The following is a 17689-nucleotide window of genomic DNA, read 5'->3' as shown; positions in this document are numbered from 1 at the left end:
ATGAAAGTCCCAATTCACAACAATTCAACAAAGGATGAATATTTCTATCTGTTTTGCACCTCCTCACTTAATACTCCACACGAACTTCCATACATATTGTCTCTTCAATCTGCAGGAAATCTAGAACAAGCCAATGAGGAGCTCAGAGCAGTCATCAAGAAAATATGGAAAAAAACGAGTATGAAGCTACTGGACCAAGTAGTGCCCCCTGCAGGCGGTCAGTGTGAAATCTTTATCCTCACATGTGTCATACACTATTATTAGTTCCACATAGCTGTTACGTTATTTGTTTTCTCTGGACACCAAGCTAGATATACTATAGACTCCTGATAATACAATGTAATATTCATTTTCTTACTCTCTTGTCATATACCTCCAGCAGATCACGTCCTTGTGGATTTTGCTGCTTAAAATGAACACTTGGCAAATTACTTAATGTGTTGGTGAAATCTTGACGTGCTTGGGCAGAGGGTTGGAGTTATGTGGTCTAATGTCAGCTACAGATTCTTTATATAAAGCTGCAGACTGCAATAACATACAGTAATACCAAGTGGTTGACTTGTTACCCACAGTTTGCTAGTTCCCAGCAATGATATATCAGAGGTCCTTGGTGAAGAACGGGTGGATTAGTTAGGGTTTGTTATCCTGAGAGTAAATCTAGAACATGTTGCAATGCTAAGATGATATATTTGAACCTGTGTTCTGTGATGTCATTGTTTACTACAGACCTAAACATGTCAGTTACTACATTCTGAGCAGAATACATAGTCTCCCCTATAGCAGCAGCATCATGTGTTTGGGTATAGTACATTGTTATATATATTTTATGTGCACATGTAGTACTTTCATATTGTTTATCAGTATATATAATGTGCATGATTTAGTCATGTTATTACAGTGAAATTGGAAACTGGCTGTTAAAATACATGATTAGCTTTATGCTTTAACAAGAAATACTCTGGAGTTTAACACTTTTATTAATAGGATGACATATTACACTGTATACAGTTCTCTCCGATATTTTGTGCAGTTTCTTGTGCACCGATTTTCATTAATGTCCCCTTTTGTATTTTAAAACCGCTGTTCTCAACTCCAGTCTCCAAATACCCCCAACATGTCATGTTTTCAGGGTGGTAGAAATAGGTGGGATAATTACTGACCCAGCAAAATAGATCAACACACCTGTGCATGGGTAAAGTAATCCAGAAAGCCTGACCTGTTGAGGGGTACTTATGGACTGGAGTTAATTACCACTGTTTTATAGTAAATAGACCTTATTTAAGACTATTGTGGAGATACAGAAAGGCATCCCACTTGTAATAACATTCATGTACAGTCAATAAGTTACATAGGAATCACACTAAAATACTTTACAGTATTTTAACATGGATACGTCTATACAAATTATTGTGTAATTGTGCAATAATGTGTCATCAACCTGTGTCTATATAAGTATGAAAATACAAGAAAATCAGAATTAGGGACATTACACAAATAACCTTTTAAAAGGCAGGTGTTATATCCTAATTGTGACAGATGTTTTTCTAACTGTGCTAATTGTGTTGTTCTCACTACAGCTCTTAATATTATTAATGAACTTTGTTGTAATGTTTCAATGTTTTATATGTGCTTTTGTGTGTGTTTCTTTAAATGTATAATGAGGTTGTGGGCTGAGTGACAGGGGACAATATAATACAATTTAGTTAGAGTCGCCCTAGTGAGAGGTAACCTATAAGCATTGCCCATTGTATTAAGGGGCATTGTGATATTCAATATTATTTTGTAAAAAGTTTAAAAGAAATTATATCTCCATCAAAAGCAGATTTAGCCCGTAAAAATAAATTGTAAAAATCTAAATCCATTTCCAGTAGTCTTTGGACCCCAATGTTTACAAATAATTTCTCTGTCCTTTTTATTGCCCTTCACTTTTCTGATTTTTAATTTTAATGCTCTGTCAGTTAAAAGTTCCATTGTCAAAACCCATAGGCAGAATAAAAGAGTAGTGATGTAGTGTTCATTCTAGCACCCTGCACCTGTCACAACCCGTGCAGTTCCTCTTTTCTGCCTGGAGTCTCACTCTCTGCTCTGGTGCTTCTAGCATACTGTGGTCTATATCTTAGCAGATTGTTGCATCGTCTGAGTGAGCTAGAAGCACCAGAGCAGAGAGTGACACCCCAGGCAGAAAAGAGGAACTGCACGGGTTGTGACAGGTGCAGGGTGCTAGATTGAACATTAGTGATGTAGATTATACAGGAAGTTAAAAAAAATAGGTGATGATCACCATTGATTGGGCAGAAACATCGATTGATAAAGAGTGTAGAGCAGACACGTTTGTGGGGTATATTTACGAAAGTGCAGGTTTTTAGAAGTGGAGATGTTGCCCATAGCAACAAATCAGATTCTACTTAACATTTATCTAGCACCTTCTAGAAGATAATATGTAGAATCTGATTAGTTGCTATGGGCAACATCTCCATTTTTAAAATACCCCCTTCTCTCTTTGGCTCTCATATATTAGGTCTCTTTCTGCTCAAACCAAAACCTTCTGCTATACAGTTAACCTATTGGTATAACCTGTTGATATAGTCCATAGGTTCTCCCCTATTTTGATTTCTCATACTTGGGTTAGCTCCCTCATTCAAACGGCTCCACTTCTGCTCTCGGAACCAGAATGACTGTTTATCTAGCATTACCATTAATCAGTTATTGCTAGTTTATTTTGGATCATGTTTAGTCTGCTTGTCAGGATGCGACTGATTTTAATTGTGGTCTATTGATCAGTACGCTGATAATGTGTCTGTTATTGGATTTTTTTGTGACCTTTCAATAAACTATGTATCAAAAAAATAGGTGATTCTGTTAGGGCAGGCAGAACATCCTAAATAAATAAATAAAATAATAATTGTAATAAATTATGCAAACATTTCTCTAGGGGGTTACTCATATATTTTAACATCCCCAAGTAAGTAAAAATAAAAAATGTTACACTGTTCCCTTATGAGAGGCTCCAGGAGATACTCCCAAGAGGTGATTTAAGTCTGTGTAGTCTATTTAAGAGGTACTGCAAGCTTAGCCTGTTGAGGTCTCCTGTCTACTAAGTCGATGGACATGTGTGGACTACGGTGGCCTTATTGTGACATTTATTTCCCCTGTCACCAGCCTACCTTCCTTGGTCTTAATTACTGCTATCTTATAACTGTCTGGTGTTTTAAAGGTGCAGAATCCATTTCTCTCACCCTCCATATATCTAGCTGCAATGCATGCCTTTGAACCAGTCATTCTGTAGCTTATTCTACTTTTGTAGTATTGAAGCACCTTTAAGGAATGTTCAGGTCTGGAAGCAACTTCAGGACCCCAGTCCCAGTGGTGATGGAGGCTGAGCGCTGTGAAGGTGACATTCTCAGTCTCTTAATGGAGAGCATGCTAGCCACTCTGCTCTTCAGCATGATCCAGCGTTAGCATCGGCACTAGGTTAGGGCGGCCACTTTCCTCCATGATTGCGTTGTAACCACCAGAATGCCGACACCTGAAGTCCAAGGAAATCCGAGGCCAAACAAAGAACAGACAAAAACATTGATACTGCACATTTAAAACCGTTGTTTCTGTCTTATTGCAGTCTTCTTAGTCGTATACCTCTATTGCTTGCATGGCATAACGGAACTGCTTTGTTATTGTTGTAACTACTGTGCTTGAGCTTTTTCTGCAGCCTTTTTTTATCCTTTCAACTATCCTCTCAGAATATTCTGAAGCAATTCTGTTTTAGGGTGGTGGCATGGAACTAGTGTTGCCTCTTGCCAGCTGTATTCCCCTCCACTTGTTAATATATATACAGATGCATGCTTCAGAATACAGTATCTATGGTAGCTGTGCCTGCATGTATGGGTCCTGTAGAGTCATAAAAGTCAACTTTATATCATACGTTTCCTCATCATCCTAAGAGTTTGCTGTAGTGTTAGCTCTAAGGAGAAAGGTGCAGGTGGTAAGTATTTATTCATACCCTTTATATTCATTAACATAATTATTACATACAGTAGCCATAATACAACATAGTGAATTGACATTAATAAATATAATACAGTATATAAATAGTAAACAATTCTGAACTGCAGAAATAGACACATAATAGCTCTAATAAAATTGTAGCAAATTCGTAATGTTTATAGTGTAAACAAGTACGGGAAATAGTTTGCTGTAATGTAATCAAATATCTGATCAATTTTATAGCAAATGCATATCTATCACTGTAAAAGACGGTATAATATACCGGTATATGCATATGTAGTCTAGTTGTCAGCATCAAAGAGCTATATAAGACATCACAATGGTTTATTCATTTAAAATCTAAGTCAATATAATAAAGAGCTTCATTCTAATACACATGCCCCTTTTCTTAGGGATTTAATGAATACATCATTTGCTCTGTTTTAAAAAGTGCCCTGTTAATTGTATGCGCTGCTGACTTCACATGAAGAATCACACAGCTATCTGTTTATTCTCCTTTTTATAGACCGTGTTTGCTTTTTTCTGTTTATTATGCAGATGTTCTAACGTACATGTGTGTTTGCAATGTGGATAAAGGAGAATAGAAAGTAACTGTTGAATAAATGAATACAGGTGGAATATTTTAGCACACGATGCATGTTCCATACAAGTGTTATTTATATATAGCGTCCGCACTAATATATCTAATATATCATAATATAGCTCATTCATAAAGTTTGTTGCACTAGGATTAAGTTTATCATTTGATAACATAGTTTTAGGAAGACCATATAAAATAAGTAAACCTTGATGTATACTTTCAGGCACTCAAGAGTATATTCCATTTTAACATATACTTTTCTGCAGTCTGATTATTGCATACATTTAGTGCTAATCCTCACTTCCAGCATGTCTCCTGATAGACTATGCCCAGCTGGACCTCCTGTAACATATCTCCTATGGCTCTACCACCATCCAGGCTCATCTTGCATGCTTGCCAGTGTTTTGTGCCAGTTTAGTCTGCCCTACCGTTAGTTGCGCAGCTTAGAACCTGCTGCATCCATCACGTTTCTTTTCAGATGCTAGTGTTCAGGGTGATGGTGAATGTTGCTGACTTGGGAAAGATTTGTCTGTTCATTTAGATGATGAGGTAACCGTGGGGAAGTTCTATGCCACCTTCCTGATACAGGACTACTTTAGGAAATTCAAGAAGCGCAAGGAACAAGGACTGGTGGGGAAATACCCTGCGAAGAACTCCACCGTGGCTCTACAGGTGATTGTCTCTTTTTGTCTTTTTCTTACAGTGTATTTTCTTCCTAATAACTGATAGTACTTATCCCTAGAGCTCTTGCTGGTGAGTAACATGGATTACCAGGTCCAATAGCCATGGTACTGATCACAGGATCACACGGTGTAGTTATTGTGTTCCTTAAACAAACATGTCCTAGATAAACACTGGTGTGGTAAGATGTTAAGACTGAAAGATGCTGTAGAGAAGATTACTTGACAGCAGTATACCCTATAGGCATCATTTGCCATTTTTATGATGGCCACCAAATACAAGAGACCTGTATAGGATAAATTTATAATTAGGATGGAAGTCTGCACGGGTGTAATGGAAACGATTGTAAAAAGAAAATCCATTATGTTCTATACTTCTATAACCATTTGTGTTTATATTTGCACATGTGTTATGAGACATGGTTTTGATTTGGAGGGGGGGTGCTGCCTTCTTTATTTCATTGTGTTCAAGGCATGTCGCAGCTCTTCAAAAAGTTCTTTCACCTCTATGGGATCACGTTAAGTATATGCCCACAAGGGGTTACAATTAGTAGTTATTCTATTCTTGCGGCTGCATTTCCCATTTATGTCAATTGCCCATTCATGTAGAAACTCCATTGAAATTAGTGGAACTTTATTATTTTATTTAATAAGCAGCCAAATATTACACAGTTCTATACATAGATGGCTCTGCCCAAGTGACCTGTATGTGAATGGAACAATTGTTGATGATGATGGGGTTGACACATCAACTCGTTTCTCTGTCCAAATCTTCATCCGTCGCTTCACTGCTCATGACTTTACCATCTACTTCAAAGGCTAGTTAGTCACAATCAACCAAGAAATCTCCTGCTAGATTCATCACTCTACACCCATTTTCATCCCCATTCACCTACATGTTCTTTCTCTCCTGTTAGTGAAGATGAGGTCTTCACACTCCCCTATTTCTAAACCTGTCCTCTCAATCTCATTCCTTCCCAACTTCTCTTCTTCCCCCCAATGCTTGTTGAACTTGCCTCACCTCTTCAACCTTTTCCCTATCCACTGGCTCTCTCCTTTCCATCTTCAATCATCTTTCTAATCCACAAGAAACCATCTGTTGACCCTACCTTTCTTTCCAGCTGCCGCTCAATTCTCTTCCTCACCTTTATTTCCAAACTACTTAAGTAGCATGTATACTACTGTCTGACCTACTTTCCTCTGCCCATTCTCTTCTTGACCCTTTGCAATCAGGCTTCCGCCTTCTACACTCCTCTGAGGCAGCCAATAGTAGATGTGATCACTTTATCAACGTCAAAGGATCACCTCTCCCTATTCATCCTTCTTGAACTCTGCCACTTTTGATATAGTTTACCACTTTCTTGACACTCTGCAGCTAACTTGGTATGTTAAGTTCTGTGCTCTCCTGGTACGCCCACTACATTTTTTGATCGCTTCTTCAGTTTCTCTACTTATTGCATATTCTCTCCTCCACTCCCTCTATCTGTTGGTGTTCCACAAAGCTCGCTTCCTGCTTTTTTTTTATTAATCTTCTGCTGAAGAGCTAATACAGTCCTTCAACCATGTTGGGTATGGGATCCCAGCGTTCAAGATCCCGGCTTCAAAATCCAGGCGCCGGCATCCCAACAAAGTTAGTATACTAACACTTGTCAGTCTCTATCCTAACCCTCCCCCTCTCCCTACCGTAACCCTCCCTTCCTGGTGCCTAAACTTAACCTCCCCCCTAGTGCCTAAACCTAACCTCCCCCTCCCTGCACCCTAAACCTAACCTCCCCCTCCCCGCACCCTAAACCTAACCCTGCTACTTACCTTAGGGATTCCGCTGGTCGGAATGCCGGCGTAGGTATTCTGACAGGTGTGGGGATTTCGGTGTTAGCATTCTGACCACCGGAATCCCATGTACCAGGATATTGAACGTATCCCCTTCAACCTCCATGACCACCTGTGTGTAGATGACGCACAAATCTATCTTTCCTCCTCTGACTTCTCTCTTCTCTTTATTCGGTGTGTTTTACTAACTCTTTTTCATCTACACATGTATGACCTAACTTTACCTAAAGCTCAGCATGTCTCCTGAGATTGTCAAGTTTTTATATTAATAACAGTTTTTGTTTAACAATCCTGTCTGATTATTTACATATTATTACCTTTGTAGTGTATTAACATGGGGTCTTATGGGACTCGTATTATTATATTATTATCCCGTTTTGCACTGTAGCAGAAGTACCTAACACTTGTTGCCCCATCCTGATTCTCCTCCTCCACTTTACTGGGAACCAACCCAGGCTGTCTAGTGGTGTGGCTGTTTGAGGATTTTGGATACAAATGGGGCCACTGTGTCCTTTTTATTTATTGTTAATGTATTGAGTTTCCCCCATTCATTCCAATACCCATTCATTCAAATTGAGTTTTTACATGTGTTGAATACATTGGAAACCCCATTGAAATGAATGGGCTGTTGAAATGAACAGGCAAAGCTCTACCTCTCGCTTTTTGGATGCAGTATTGTGTGAAAATATCCAGTGCTTGTGAACTATATAGCTTTCATATACCTGTACGCACATGCGGTTTTGCACTTTAAATTTCTTAAAATTCAATGCCAGTAGGTAACTGGATAATAAGAGCTGTTCTAACCTTCAAGATAAGGCAAGACTATATACTTCAAACCCCATTGCAGTTTTTTAAATATATCTGTTTAGGTGAGTTGCACTTTAAAGGGCTGCAAGGAAAATATTTATAGTTTAAAGCTTTTTGCAGTCAGATGGTAAAACCTGCCTGAGGTTAATTTGTCACTCAGCTGCAGCATAATGAGGCTTTTATGTAGACAAGGCTGAGAGGAGAGGTCTGCTGTTATAACAGAGTGCAGCCTGACATTTACCAGGCAGCAGACTGTGCAGCTGCTTCAATGGAGCTAGAACATGCGGGGAGACAACGACTCGACTACTTTGTGTCCTATGTGCACTGCTACAGCGTAGGTGTCCTTCTTGCATGTTGTCTTGTACTCGTATCTACTTTAATGTACTATCGTATTTTAAACAATTTGTTAGGCAGAATATTGTTTCAGCAGCAGATGATTAACCTGTTGGTTTGAGAATTGTACATGTTGGGTGAAATAGCATGTAACTCTTTTGAGTTTTCCTGTTTAGCTGGTTATAATGTAACTTTTTGTGTTTTGATTATATTCGATATTGCGATAATAGTGTTAAATGGAAAAAGATATTATAATTAAAATACAGCCTTTCTATAAATATGTATAATCTATTTCCTATACTGATGACTTTGTCTCTCCCTGGTATAAGACGTGGTTTATTGTTAGGTAGGAGCTATTTGCATATTGTAGACATTTTAATTATATTCATCATACTTCATTCCGTATTTACTCTATAATTAATCATATCATATACTACTTTTTTTTTTTTTAATTAACCTGGTGTTCATAGCTGTGACAGTGGGGATATGTTAAAGTTACAGTATAATAGTTCCAGGATTGTGCCTATAATGGAGCAAAATGAGGGAGGTGTCTAAGTTATCGGCTTTGGGGGCACAACTAAATGCAAGAAATTAAAAAAATCCCAGAACAAATATTGCCCCACAGTGATCAACCCCACCCCTAATTTGTACTGGCCAGGGACAAACACAGGATTTCTAGAGGGGTTTTCAAATGTTTGATTTTAGAGCAAGTGTGGCCAGTCCATGAAGAGGGCATAATTAGCACTTATCCAGCTATAATATATACGTCATATGAAGTGTAGTGTATGTAATAATTCCAGCATATGCAGGACCAGTGATCACAGTAAAGCTGGCCATACACGGGACATTTTTAACACGATTTCGGCAGTTTCTACAGGTTGGACAGACCAATCATTTGCAAATAGCTGTATTTTGAGTCTTCTGCGACCCCGATGCGCGTCCCCGCCGTCCAGTGGCGGAACTCCCGGAGACAATGGAGTCATTTGCCACCGGCCGTCAGCCCTGAAGGGGGCACCTGGCTCCATTGTCCCCGGGAGCTGCATGGAGAAGCAGCGCCGCTGATCGGCGCTCCACCTCCATTGGCGTAACTACGGAGGGTGAAAGGGGTGCGGTCGCACCCTCTGCACCCTCCATTTGCCGGGCGCCCGCTGAGTGTGTTACCAGCGGGCGCCCGGCTCCTATTCAAACCCCCGGCGGTAGCCGGAGGACGGAGCTCCCTCCGTCTTCCGGGTCCCGCAGTGTATTATGGGAGTGACGTTATAACTTCCATAGTGCCGAGGAGCGGACGCCGGGGACGGAGCTCAGGAGTGAGCTCAATCTTCCGGGTCCCGCAGTGCACTATGGGAGTGACGTCATAACGTCACTCCCATAGTGCCGAGGAGCGGACGCCGGGGACGGAGCTCAGGAGTGAGCTCCATCTTCCGGGTCCCGCAGTGCACTATGGGAGTGACGTAATGACGTCACTCCCATAGTGCCGAGGAACGGACGCCGGGGATGGACGGCAGCAGCACTGGAGCGGGGATAAAGGTAACTGTTTTTTTTTTGTTTTTTTATGTGTGTGCGCGGTGGGGGCCATCACTACTGGGGGCAACTACAGGGGCCTCACTACTGGGGGCAACTACTGGGGGCAACTACAAGGGGCTCACTACTGGGGGCAACTACAAGGGGCTCACTACTGGGGGCTCACTACTGGATGTACTGCATAGCGGGACCATTACTGGGGAGCACTACATAGGCGGACCACTACTGGGGGCATTATATAAAAGGCGCTGCATAAGGGGGGTGGCGGCAGCTGGGGCTGGCATAGGTGCTGGGGGGTGGTACATTTTAGTTTGGGGGGGGCACCAACATTTATCTTGCCTCCGGGCGCCTGGGATGAAGTTACGCCACTGCCGCCGTCGTCTAGTTGGATCGCAGATCAGATGGTTTTGCAGAGAGATCTCAACTGATCGTGTACGATGTGATACACTTCTATGCATCTTATCTTATGATCTTAATGATCTATCATACACCATTTGACCACATCTTATGAAGAATTTTAAGGGAAGAACTTCAAGGGAAATCGTAAAACTGATCTTACCAACTTTGAATCTCACCGTGTATGGGGGCCTTAAGCTATTAGATGCAGCAGTAGGGCCATCCTGCCTGAGCTGAATATTTTTATTTCAGATGTGGGCTCCATTCCAGGTCATTTGAGCAAGTTTAGGAGTCTGGGGGAGAAGCAAAAGAACCTAGCACTGCCCTGGACATAATGTACACATTGGTCTCTTCATGCACTGGATAGTGTATTATTATACAGTATTAATAATTCACCCTATAGATAGTCTATATCAGTACACCCCTAACAGTGCATGTTTTCCAGGTCTCCTAGTTGGTTCACAAGTCTATTCATTACTGTCTCACACATTTTAAACGATGGGTGGTGCTAATTATTTAATTTGTTACACTGGGGGGATTTTAAAAACATACAGCTTTAGTATTATATGCTATATCTATTGTGGTCATCATGGTGTGGGCTGGGGACTGGGGTTTCCAGGCAACTGGAAACTCCCCATGCATTGCCTCTGTTGGCCACACCCACATTATGATGCCAAACATCCTTTTTTTACTTTTGGTATTATGCCACTAACAAAGTGGGATAGTTGGGGGTATAGACATTCTCCACCCACTTTGGCGATATGAAATTGACGAAATATATGGAAATAATATTGGCTAAATAAAAATTTATATATAAGGATGACCTCATATAAGCCCATTTAAAATGTTAGACAAGCTATGACATCACTCATAAGAAAATGTATTTTACGATGGAAAAATTGTTATAGACAAAGCATATTGATAAATTAGATTATTCTCTAATGAATTTCCGTCCTATTAGAACCATTCATAGCTACATCCACCTGCTGTTCTTTCACTTTTCCATCAGCTAATAGATAGGCCTGCTTATCCTCAATCATATGGAGGGAATATTAGAAAGAACTAACTGCAATGAGCAGTTACATCAACATGTATGGAGTTACACAAACCTAGCTGGGAGAGTACAGGCAGCAGCACTGCAGTGTTTTCAGGGAATTGGGAAGTGACTGCCCATTTCTCTTATTATCTTTTATGTCTGTTATATTTATTGAGTCATTAAATCAAAGACCAGGGAAAAGTTGTGATGGTGCATTTTGCCGGTACAGGTCTGTGTATGTCGGTGTCTAGTAATACAGTAGTAGTAACCTGATACACAATTATTGGTGTTTAAACAACTATGGTTGTGAGTGACTTTTTAGTATGGGAACAAATTAGGATATTCCATTTGGCACTGTCCCTTGGCATTCCCCTCTTGCTGTCTACAATTTTATGCAAGGTAGAAATATATTTTTCAGATTTGAGGTTACATCTAGAACACGGTTCTGTTCAATAGCCCCTGCCATCTTCCTGGTGCCGGGCCATGCGGTGAACATCCGTTGCAAACGACGGACCAGCAGTACACAGTCCACGATCTGTACGATATGATGGGACAATACTGTATATCGTACGACGGATCATATAGTGTGTAACCTGCTTCACATCTACGGCAAGCCCCCTCCTCCTTGTCATCTTGCCAAAGTCATCCGTCTTGAACAGTGAACCAAGAGAATCTATTTGCAGTCCTGGATTAAAATGATTTTTTTTGCCGCAGCTGAGGGGGAAGCCGAAAGCAGACTCTACCTGCATTTATATATGTGTTCTGTACAAATGGTTTCACGTGATTATTAATATCCTTCATTTCTATAGCAACAACAAATTGCCCAGTGCTGTACAAAAGGCTTAATTGTCATTGCCCAAGTGGGGCTTGCAATCTAACTTTCACCCCGCAAGTACTCACAAACAATGAAGTAAATATAGCCAGAAGCCAATTAACCCACCAGTATGTCTATGGACTGCATGCGGAAACCCATGTGAGCAGGGGCTGGCTGGCAATTTTTAGCCTGGGGGGCAAATGCATGCAGGCGGCCTTGGCAGAGGAGTAGCGTGTAGCCAGGGTGCCCGAGCACGTGCGTGCTACGGCACCCAGACCCCCCCCCCCTTTCAAGTGTTCCACGGAGGAGGCAGTACCATATGGGATTAAAGTAAAGTAAAAATAAAGATTAGGGGCAACCCTCTAGTGGTGCCCATATGCAGTGCCCCCCTGTGCTCCAGGAGAGGACACCCTTATGCAGGCCTCCAGTAGTGCCCCCCAGTAGTGGTCCCCCCTGTGCAGTGCCCCTTGTGCCCCTAGTAGTAAGCCCCTTATATAGTGCCCCCAGTAGTGGTCCCCCCTGTGCAGTGCCCCTTGTGCCCCCAGTAGTAATCCCCTTATATAGTGCCCCCAGTAGTGGTACCCCCCTATGCAGTGCCCCTTATGTAGTGCCCCCAGTAGCAGTCCACGCCCCAATAGTGGTAACCCTTATGCAGTGCCCCTTAAATAGTGGCCCCAGTTGTAGTCTCCCCCCTATGCAGTACCCCCATTATTGCCCTTTATATAGAGCCCACAGCAGCGGTCCCCCGATGCAGTGCCCCCAGTGGTAGTCCCCTCCCCCCTATGCAGTGCCCCTAGTTGCAGTCCCCTCCCCTTGTAGTGCCCCTAGTAGTAGTCCCCCCTTGTGCCCCCAATAGTAGCCCCCCTAGTAGTGCCCCCAGTAGTGATCTCCCCCTTGTAGTGCCGCCAGTAGTAGCCCCCTCCTTGTAGTGCCCCAAGTAGTGATCTCCCCCCAGTAGTAGTCCCCCACCCTTGTAGTGCCCCCAGTAGTGGTTTCCCCCTTTGCAGTGCCCCCTGGTAGACACAGGTAATAAAAAAATAAATACTTACCTGAATCCCCGCTCCCGCCGCCGCATCCGCTCCTCCATCTGCCCTCCCAGGTAATGGGAGGGACGTCATGACGTCTCTCCCATTACCCACTGCAGGAGCCGGAAGATGGAGCAGCCCCGGCAGTGGGCGCAGCAGCAGTCAGTGAGAGTTTGACAGACTCTCATTGGCTGCTACTTAAAACAAACACACAGCTGCCTGCGCTGGTGGCTGTGTGTTTGTCAGTCACTGTGTAGCGCTGAACGAACCCCGTCCGGTCAGCGCTACACGCACGGTGCCGGCATCTGTGCCCGCGGCCCGCATGGCGCTGCGGCCCAGGGGGCATATGGCACCCTGCCCCCCGGCCCAGCCCGCCACTGCATGTGAGCATGGGACGAATCAGTGGCGTGCTGGGCCGGGGGGCAGGGTGCCATGCGGGCCGCAGGCAGTCTGTGTCTCTGTGACACAGGTGCCGGCACCGCGCGTGTAGCGCTGACAGGACGGAGTTTGGTCAGCGCTACACAGTGACTGACAAACACACAGCCGCCAGCGCAGGCAGCTGTGTGTTTGTTTTAAGTAGCAGCCAATGAGAGTCTGTCAGACACTCACTGACTGCTGCTACGCCCACTGCTGGAGCTGCTCCATCTTCCGGCTCCTGCAGTGGGTAATGGGAGAGACGTCATGACTTCCCTACAAGTAGCTACACGCTACTCCTCTGCCAGGGCCGCCTGCATGCATTTGCTCCCCAGTGTAAAAGGTTGCCAGCCCCTGGGACGAATGTACATACAAACTCCACATAGCTTCCTGGGTTGGAATAAGATCAACGGCTCCATCACTACAAGGTATAATGCTAACCACTGTGTTCCTCTTCCACCCCATGAATCCAAACTTGACATGCTTGTATGGCAGGAAAGCTCCTCTCTGCTGTCTCTCTCTTGTGCTGTCATCTACAGTATGGAATAAGCTCTGTACTGTTTGAAAACTATTTCCAGCAGCACTTCAAATCTGTAGCACTCTTTCTTTTCAGTGAGAACCCGTTTGCTATTCCATGTCCTCACTGAGTGTATAAAGTCTAATTACACGGGAAGCTGGGAAAAGTGTGTAGTTAAGAGTTTACATAATTACATATTTCAGTATTCCACCTCTGAGCAGGAGCCGCACTCTGATGAGTGGTATTTAGAATTGTTGCCCCCGCTTTAAAAACGAGATTAGTCAGTTCTAATGCTAGACAACCGCACAGATGTGAAGAGGCAGCAAGTGCTGTAATTCTGAAGGATTACATTTGAATAAGTGCTGCTATGTTTATGAATGAGCTGTCAGTAAGTAACAAATACATATGTGAGAGATGTTTGAGATAAGGGACACTTTGGGGGAGATGTATCAATCATTATAAAGTGTGGAGACGTTGCCCATAGCAACCCATGAGCTTCTATCTGTCATTTTATCAAATGTACTTGATAAACGCTTGCTAGAAGTTGGTTGCTATAGGCAACTTGTCCACTTATCCACTCTTTAGAAAGCTTGATACACCTCCCCCTTTGCAACGTAGTCCGTGCATTTTTTGTATGTGACTTACTGTACTGTCTCAGTCAGTGCCCATCATGTCATGGTTTTTTTTATTTTTATTTGTTCTTTTAATTAGTCAAAACCATACAAGAAAACTGGTAATAGGACAGGATAGACCTTATTCTGAAGTGTCTTTAGCAAATCACACGAGTAAATATAGAACACTAACAAGTAACTGTTCCAAATGTGACTGTATTTAGAAGTATGGGGAACTTAAAACAAAATGCAGATAGGAAGGAAATATGGGATGGAAGAAAAGGAGCAGGTGTGGGGTTCCAAGTGTGTATTTTGAGTTGCTAAGAAGAAATGGGAGTGTAATTCAGTTTTACTTTCTCTAAGCAACCAGAACTGCCTATAAACATGCCCTCTATCATGTAGTAGTAAGTCATGTTCTCCATGACTGCTACATACCAAATGTCATTTCTAGGTTCCTGCAAAGAGGGAGGGCGGAGGTTTTTCCAGTTCCTGGCTATGAAGCTTTAGGATTGGGGACACCAGTTTTTTAGAATGTTTATTAAGATGTTGAGTAGGACAGAAAATAAGGAAAATCCCTGGCTCTTTGGAAATTGGAGATTCCAACATAGATCAAAGTCTTCTTGATTCTGTGTCCCAGTAGGCCGCAATTACCAAACATAACCGCCAGATATGGTATATAGATTGCATTGTTCCCCTGTGATCTTATTCCCATCAGAATCCAGGATCAGTACGAAACATCCTATGCAATTTAGCCAAGGTATGGTACCATCTGTAATATAATTTATAGGAAGTTTGTTTATTTTAGTTGAAATTGAACATTTCACCATTTATTCTCTTATATTATCCCGGCCCTCCTCGACTGGGAGAGGTCCTAATTCTCTCCGATTCCAGTGTGTTGCAACTCTAGGTAAGAATAAATGTGCCATGGAGTAGCTATACATTGGGAAATCATGACTGTTCATAGTGAGTTGTTATGGCAGAGTAGCTCAGCAGGGAAGAGGATCCCCAAAGCTTGAGGGGGGAGAAAGGATAACAAAGGACTTAATATTTCCAGGAATGGGTATGATATACCGGCGGCTCAATAGCTCGCTGGCTCAAATCCCGACGCCGGAAGCCCGAACTGTGAAGACCCCGACAGGCAGGGCCAGCTCGAGGCACAGGGGTGCGCACCCTTCCCAGCCATTCCCGATTTCAGCTGGACAGTCCCGTTTTTTCAGCTGTACGGTGGTGCCGGACCCCGTATGCGCGCGGCATCCATTTGGTGCAGGAAGAGGGCTTAGGGCAGCCCAGCTATTGACGGAGTGCTGTGCTCGCCCCCAGCCTGACGTTAAACTGGAGGCATGCCATATGGGCACACTCCGAAATAACGTCATTTATGGGGGGTGAGCTATGGTAATTAGGTCACGCCCCCATTTCCAGTCGCGCGCTGCAAAACCTAAACCTAAACCACCCCTCCCCGCACTCTAAACCTAAGTCTTTCTAGGTGGGTGCCTTACCCTAACCTCCCTGGGGGGTGCCTAATCCTAACCACCCCATCCCTGGGTAACTACCATACTTACCGGCGTCGAGGATTACGCCGTCCGGTATACCGACGCCAGTATCCTGGTCCCATTCGCCGGTGGTCGGGATTCTGGCGTCAACTACATCCAATATTTCCAAACTTTATTCATAAAAATCTTCAAGTTACCTGAGACCAGTATGAGAATCTTTTGGCAACCATCCTCTGATATGGGGATTGGCAGGAGAGGCTGGGTTGCCCCAGATGGGAGGCTTAGTAAGGGAGTTGTTGTGTATAAGTTACCATACTGATCCCAAACATATGTAATGGGGCAGGTCTGCGTCCTTTGCTTAGACACCTTTAAATGTTTTAATTTCATATTGCCCATAAAATTGTATTCAGTATCTAAACAGGAGAACGTCTTTAGAATCGTGTGAGAGGCCACAATTTGTGAGTAATGTGTCAAATAATAAGATTTTACATGTGGAAGGACTATCCCTTAACTTGAAATGGGTTCATCTAATTTTTCATAACAAGATTTAACCATTTTAGATTTTTAAGATTTTGGGCCTGATTCAGACCCACTCACGAGCGGCTGTCCGCTCGCAAGTGGGTCGATATTGTGCACTGAGCATGCGCACGACGGAGGGAGCTCCGTCGTGCGCATGCGCGAGACGCGACGAGCGAAGGACTTTCCTTCGCTCGTTGTGTCCGATCAAAGGGGGCGTGCTGTCGATGTTGATTGACAGCACGCCCCCTTTGGTGGGCGTGCTGGGGGCGTGCCTCCCAGAAGGGGGCGTTCCCAAGGGAACGCCTACCGTCAGAAGCCGGCCCACTGACATCACTAGTGATGTCAGTGGGAGTGATTTTGGCTCTGATAGAGCCAAAATCACTCCAGGGCTTGTGGTCGAAAAACCCGACCACAGGCTTCTGGTCGCACTGGCGATGGTCACGATGGTCAAGACCATCGCGACCATCAACCTGCACGCTCGTATGTGCTGTGGGTGGTGACCCACAGCTATACGAGCATCCAGGAGGACGCTCCATTTTTATGGAGGACGGCCCTCATTCAGAGCGAGCGCTCTGCTCAGAGCGTCCGGCTCTGAATGAGAGGGCCTTTGGGCCTGATTCAGAGCCACTCGTAAGCGGCAGCTCATTCGCTCCGAGCGATGTTTGCCCAACTGCGCATGCGTACGGATCGTTATACGCACGCGCGAACCAGTCAGTGCGGTCGAAAATCGTGTGGGTGGTAACAGGGGAAGGTGCTTGAAAACGGGGAGTGGAGATCCGATCGCAGGCGTGCTTAAAGGTCAAAACGGGCGTTTTATGGGTGTGCATAATTAAAACATCAGCGTCATTGACAACGTCACTAGGTTTTTTTTTAAGCCAGAACTGCTCGCAAAATTGTGGTAGCAAAAACCAACCACAAGAATAGCGAGCAGCTCATACCCTGTTCGATGTACTCGATTAATCTAATTAATAAATAGCGGACATGACGTAGGATGCGAGCGGCCAGGGGGCGTAGTTTCCCAAAAAACGACCGCAAGTTTTGTACGCTCGTTCAGACCTAGAGGCGTGAACAGACCGCAAACAGCGAACGGTTCATTTGAATATCCACCCCTATT

The 17689-nt window shown here is 43.6% G+C and overlaps 1 protein-coding gene across 1 annotated transcript in view; it reads left to right on the top strand.

Moving 5' to 3' along the window:
* Positions 1 to 17689, top strand: part of CACNA1D (calcium voltage-gated channel subunit alpha1 D) — a 417969-nt gene that overhangs the window by 358552 nt on the left and 41728 nt on the right. The window contains 2 exon segments of the mRNA XM_088478679.1: positions 116 to 217; positions 5124 to 5254. Of these exon segments, the coding sequence (XP_088334805.1) occupies positions 116 to 217; positions 5124 to 5254 (233 nt within the window).

This window comes from Taudactylus pleione, unplaced genomic scaffold (genome assembly GCF_031769625.1).
Source record: "Taudactylus pleione unplaced genomic scaffold, aTauple2 ptg000217l, whole genome shotgun sequence".
Taxonomy (NCBI): domain Eukaryota; kingdom Metazoa; phylum Chordata; class Amphibia; order Anura; family Myobatrachidae; genus Taudactylus; species Taudactylus pleione.
This window is presented reverse-complemented; position numbering and strand designations above follow the sequence as displayed.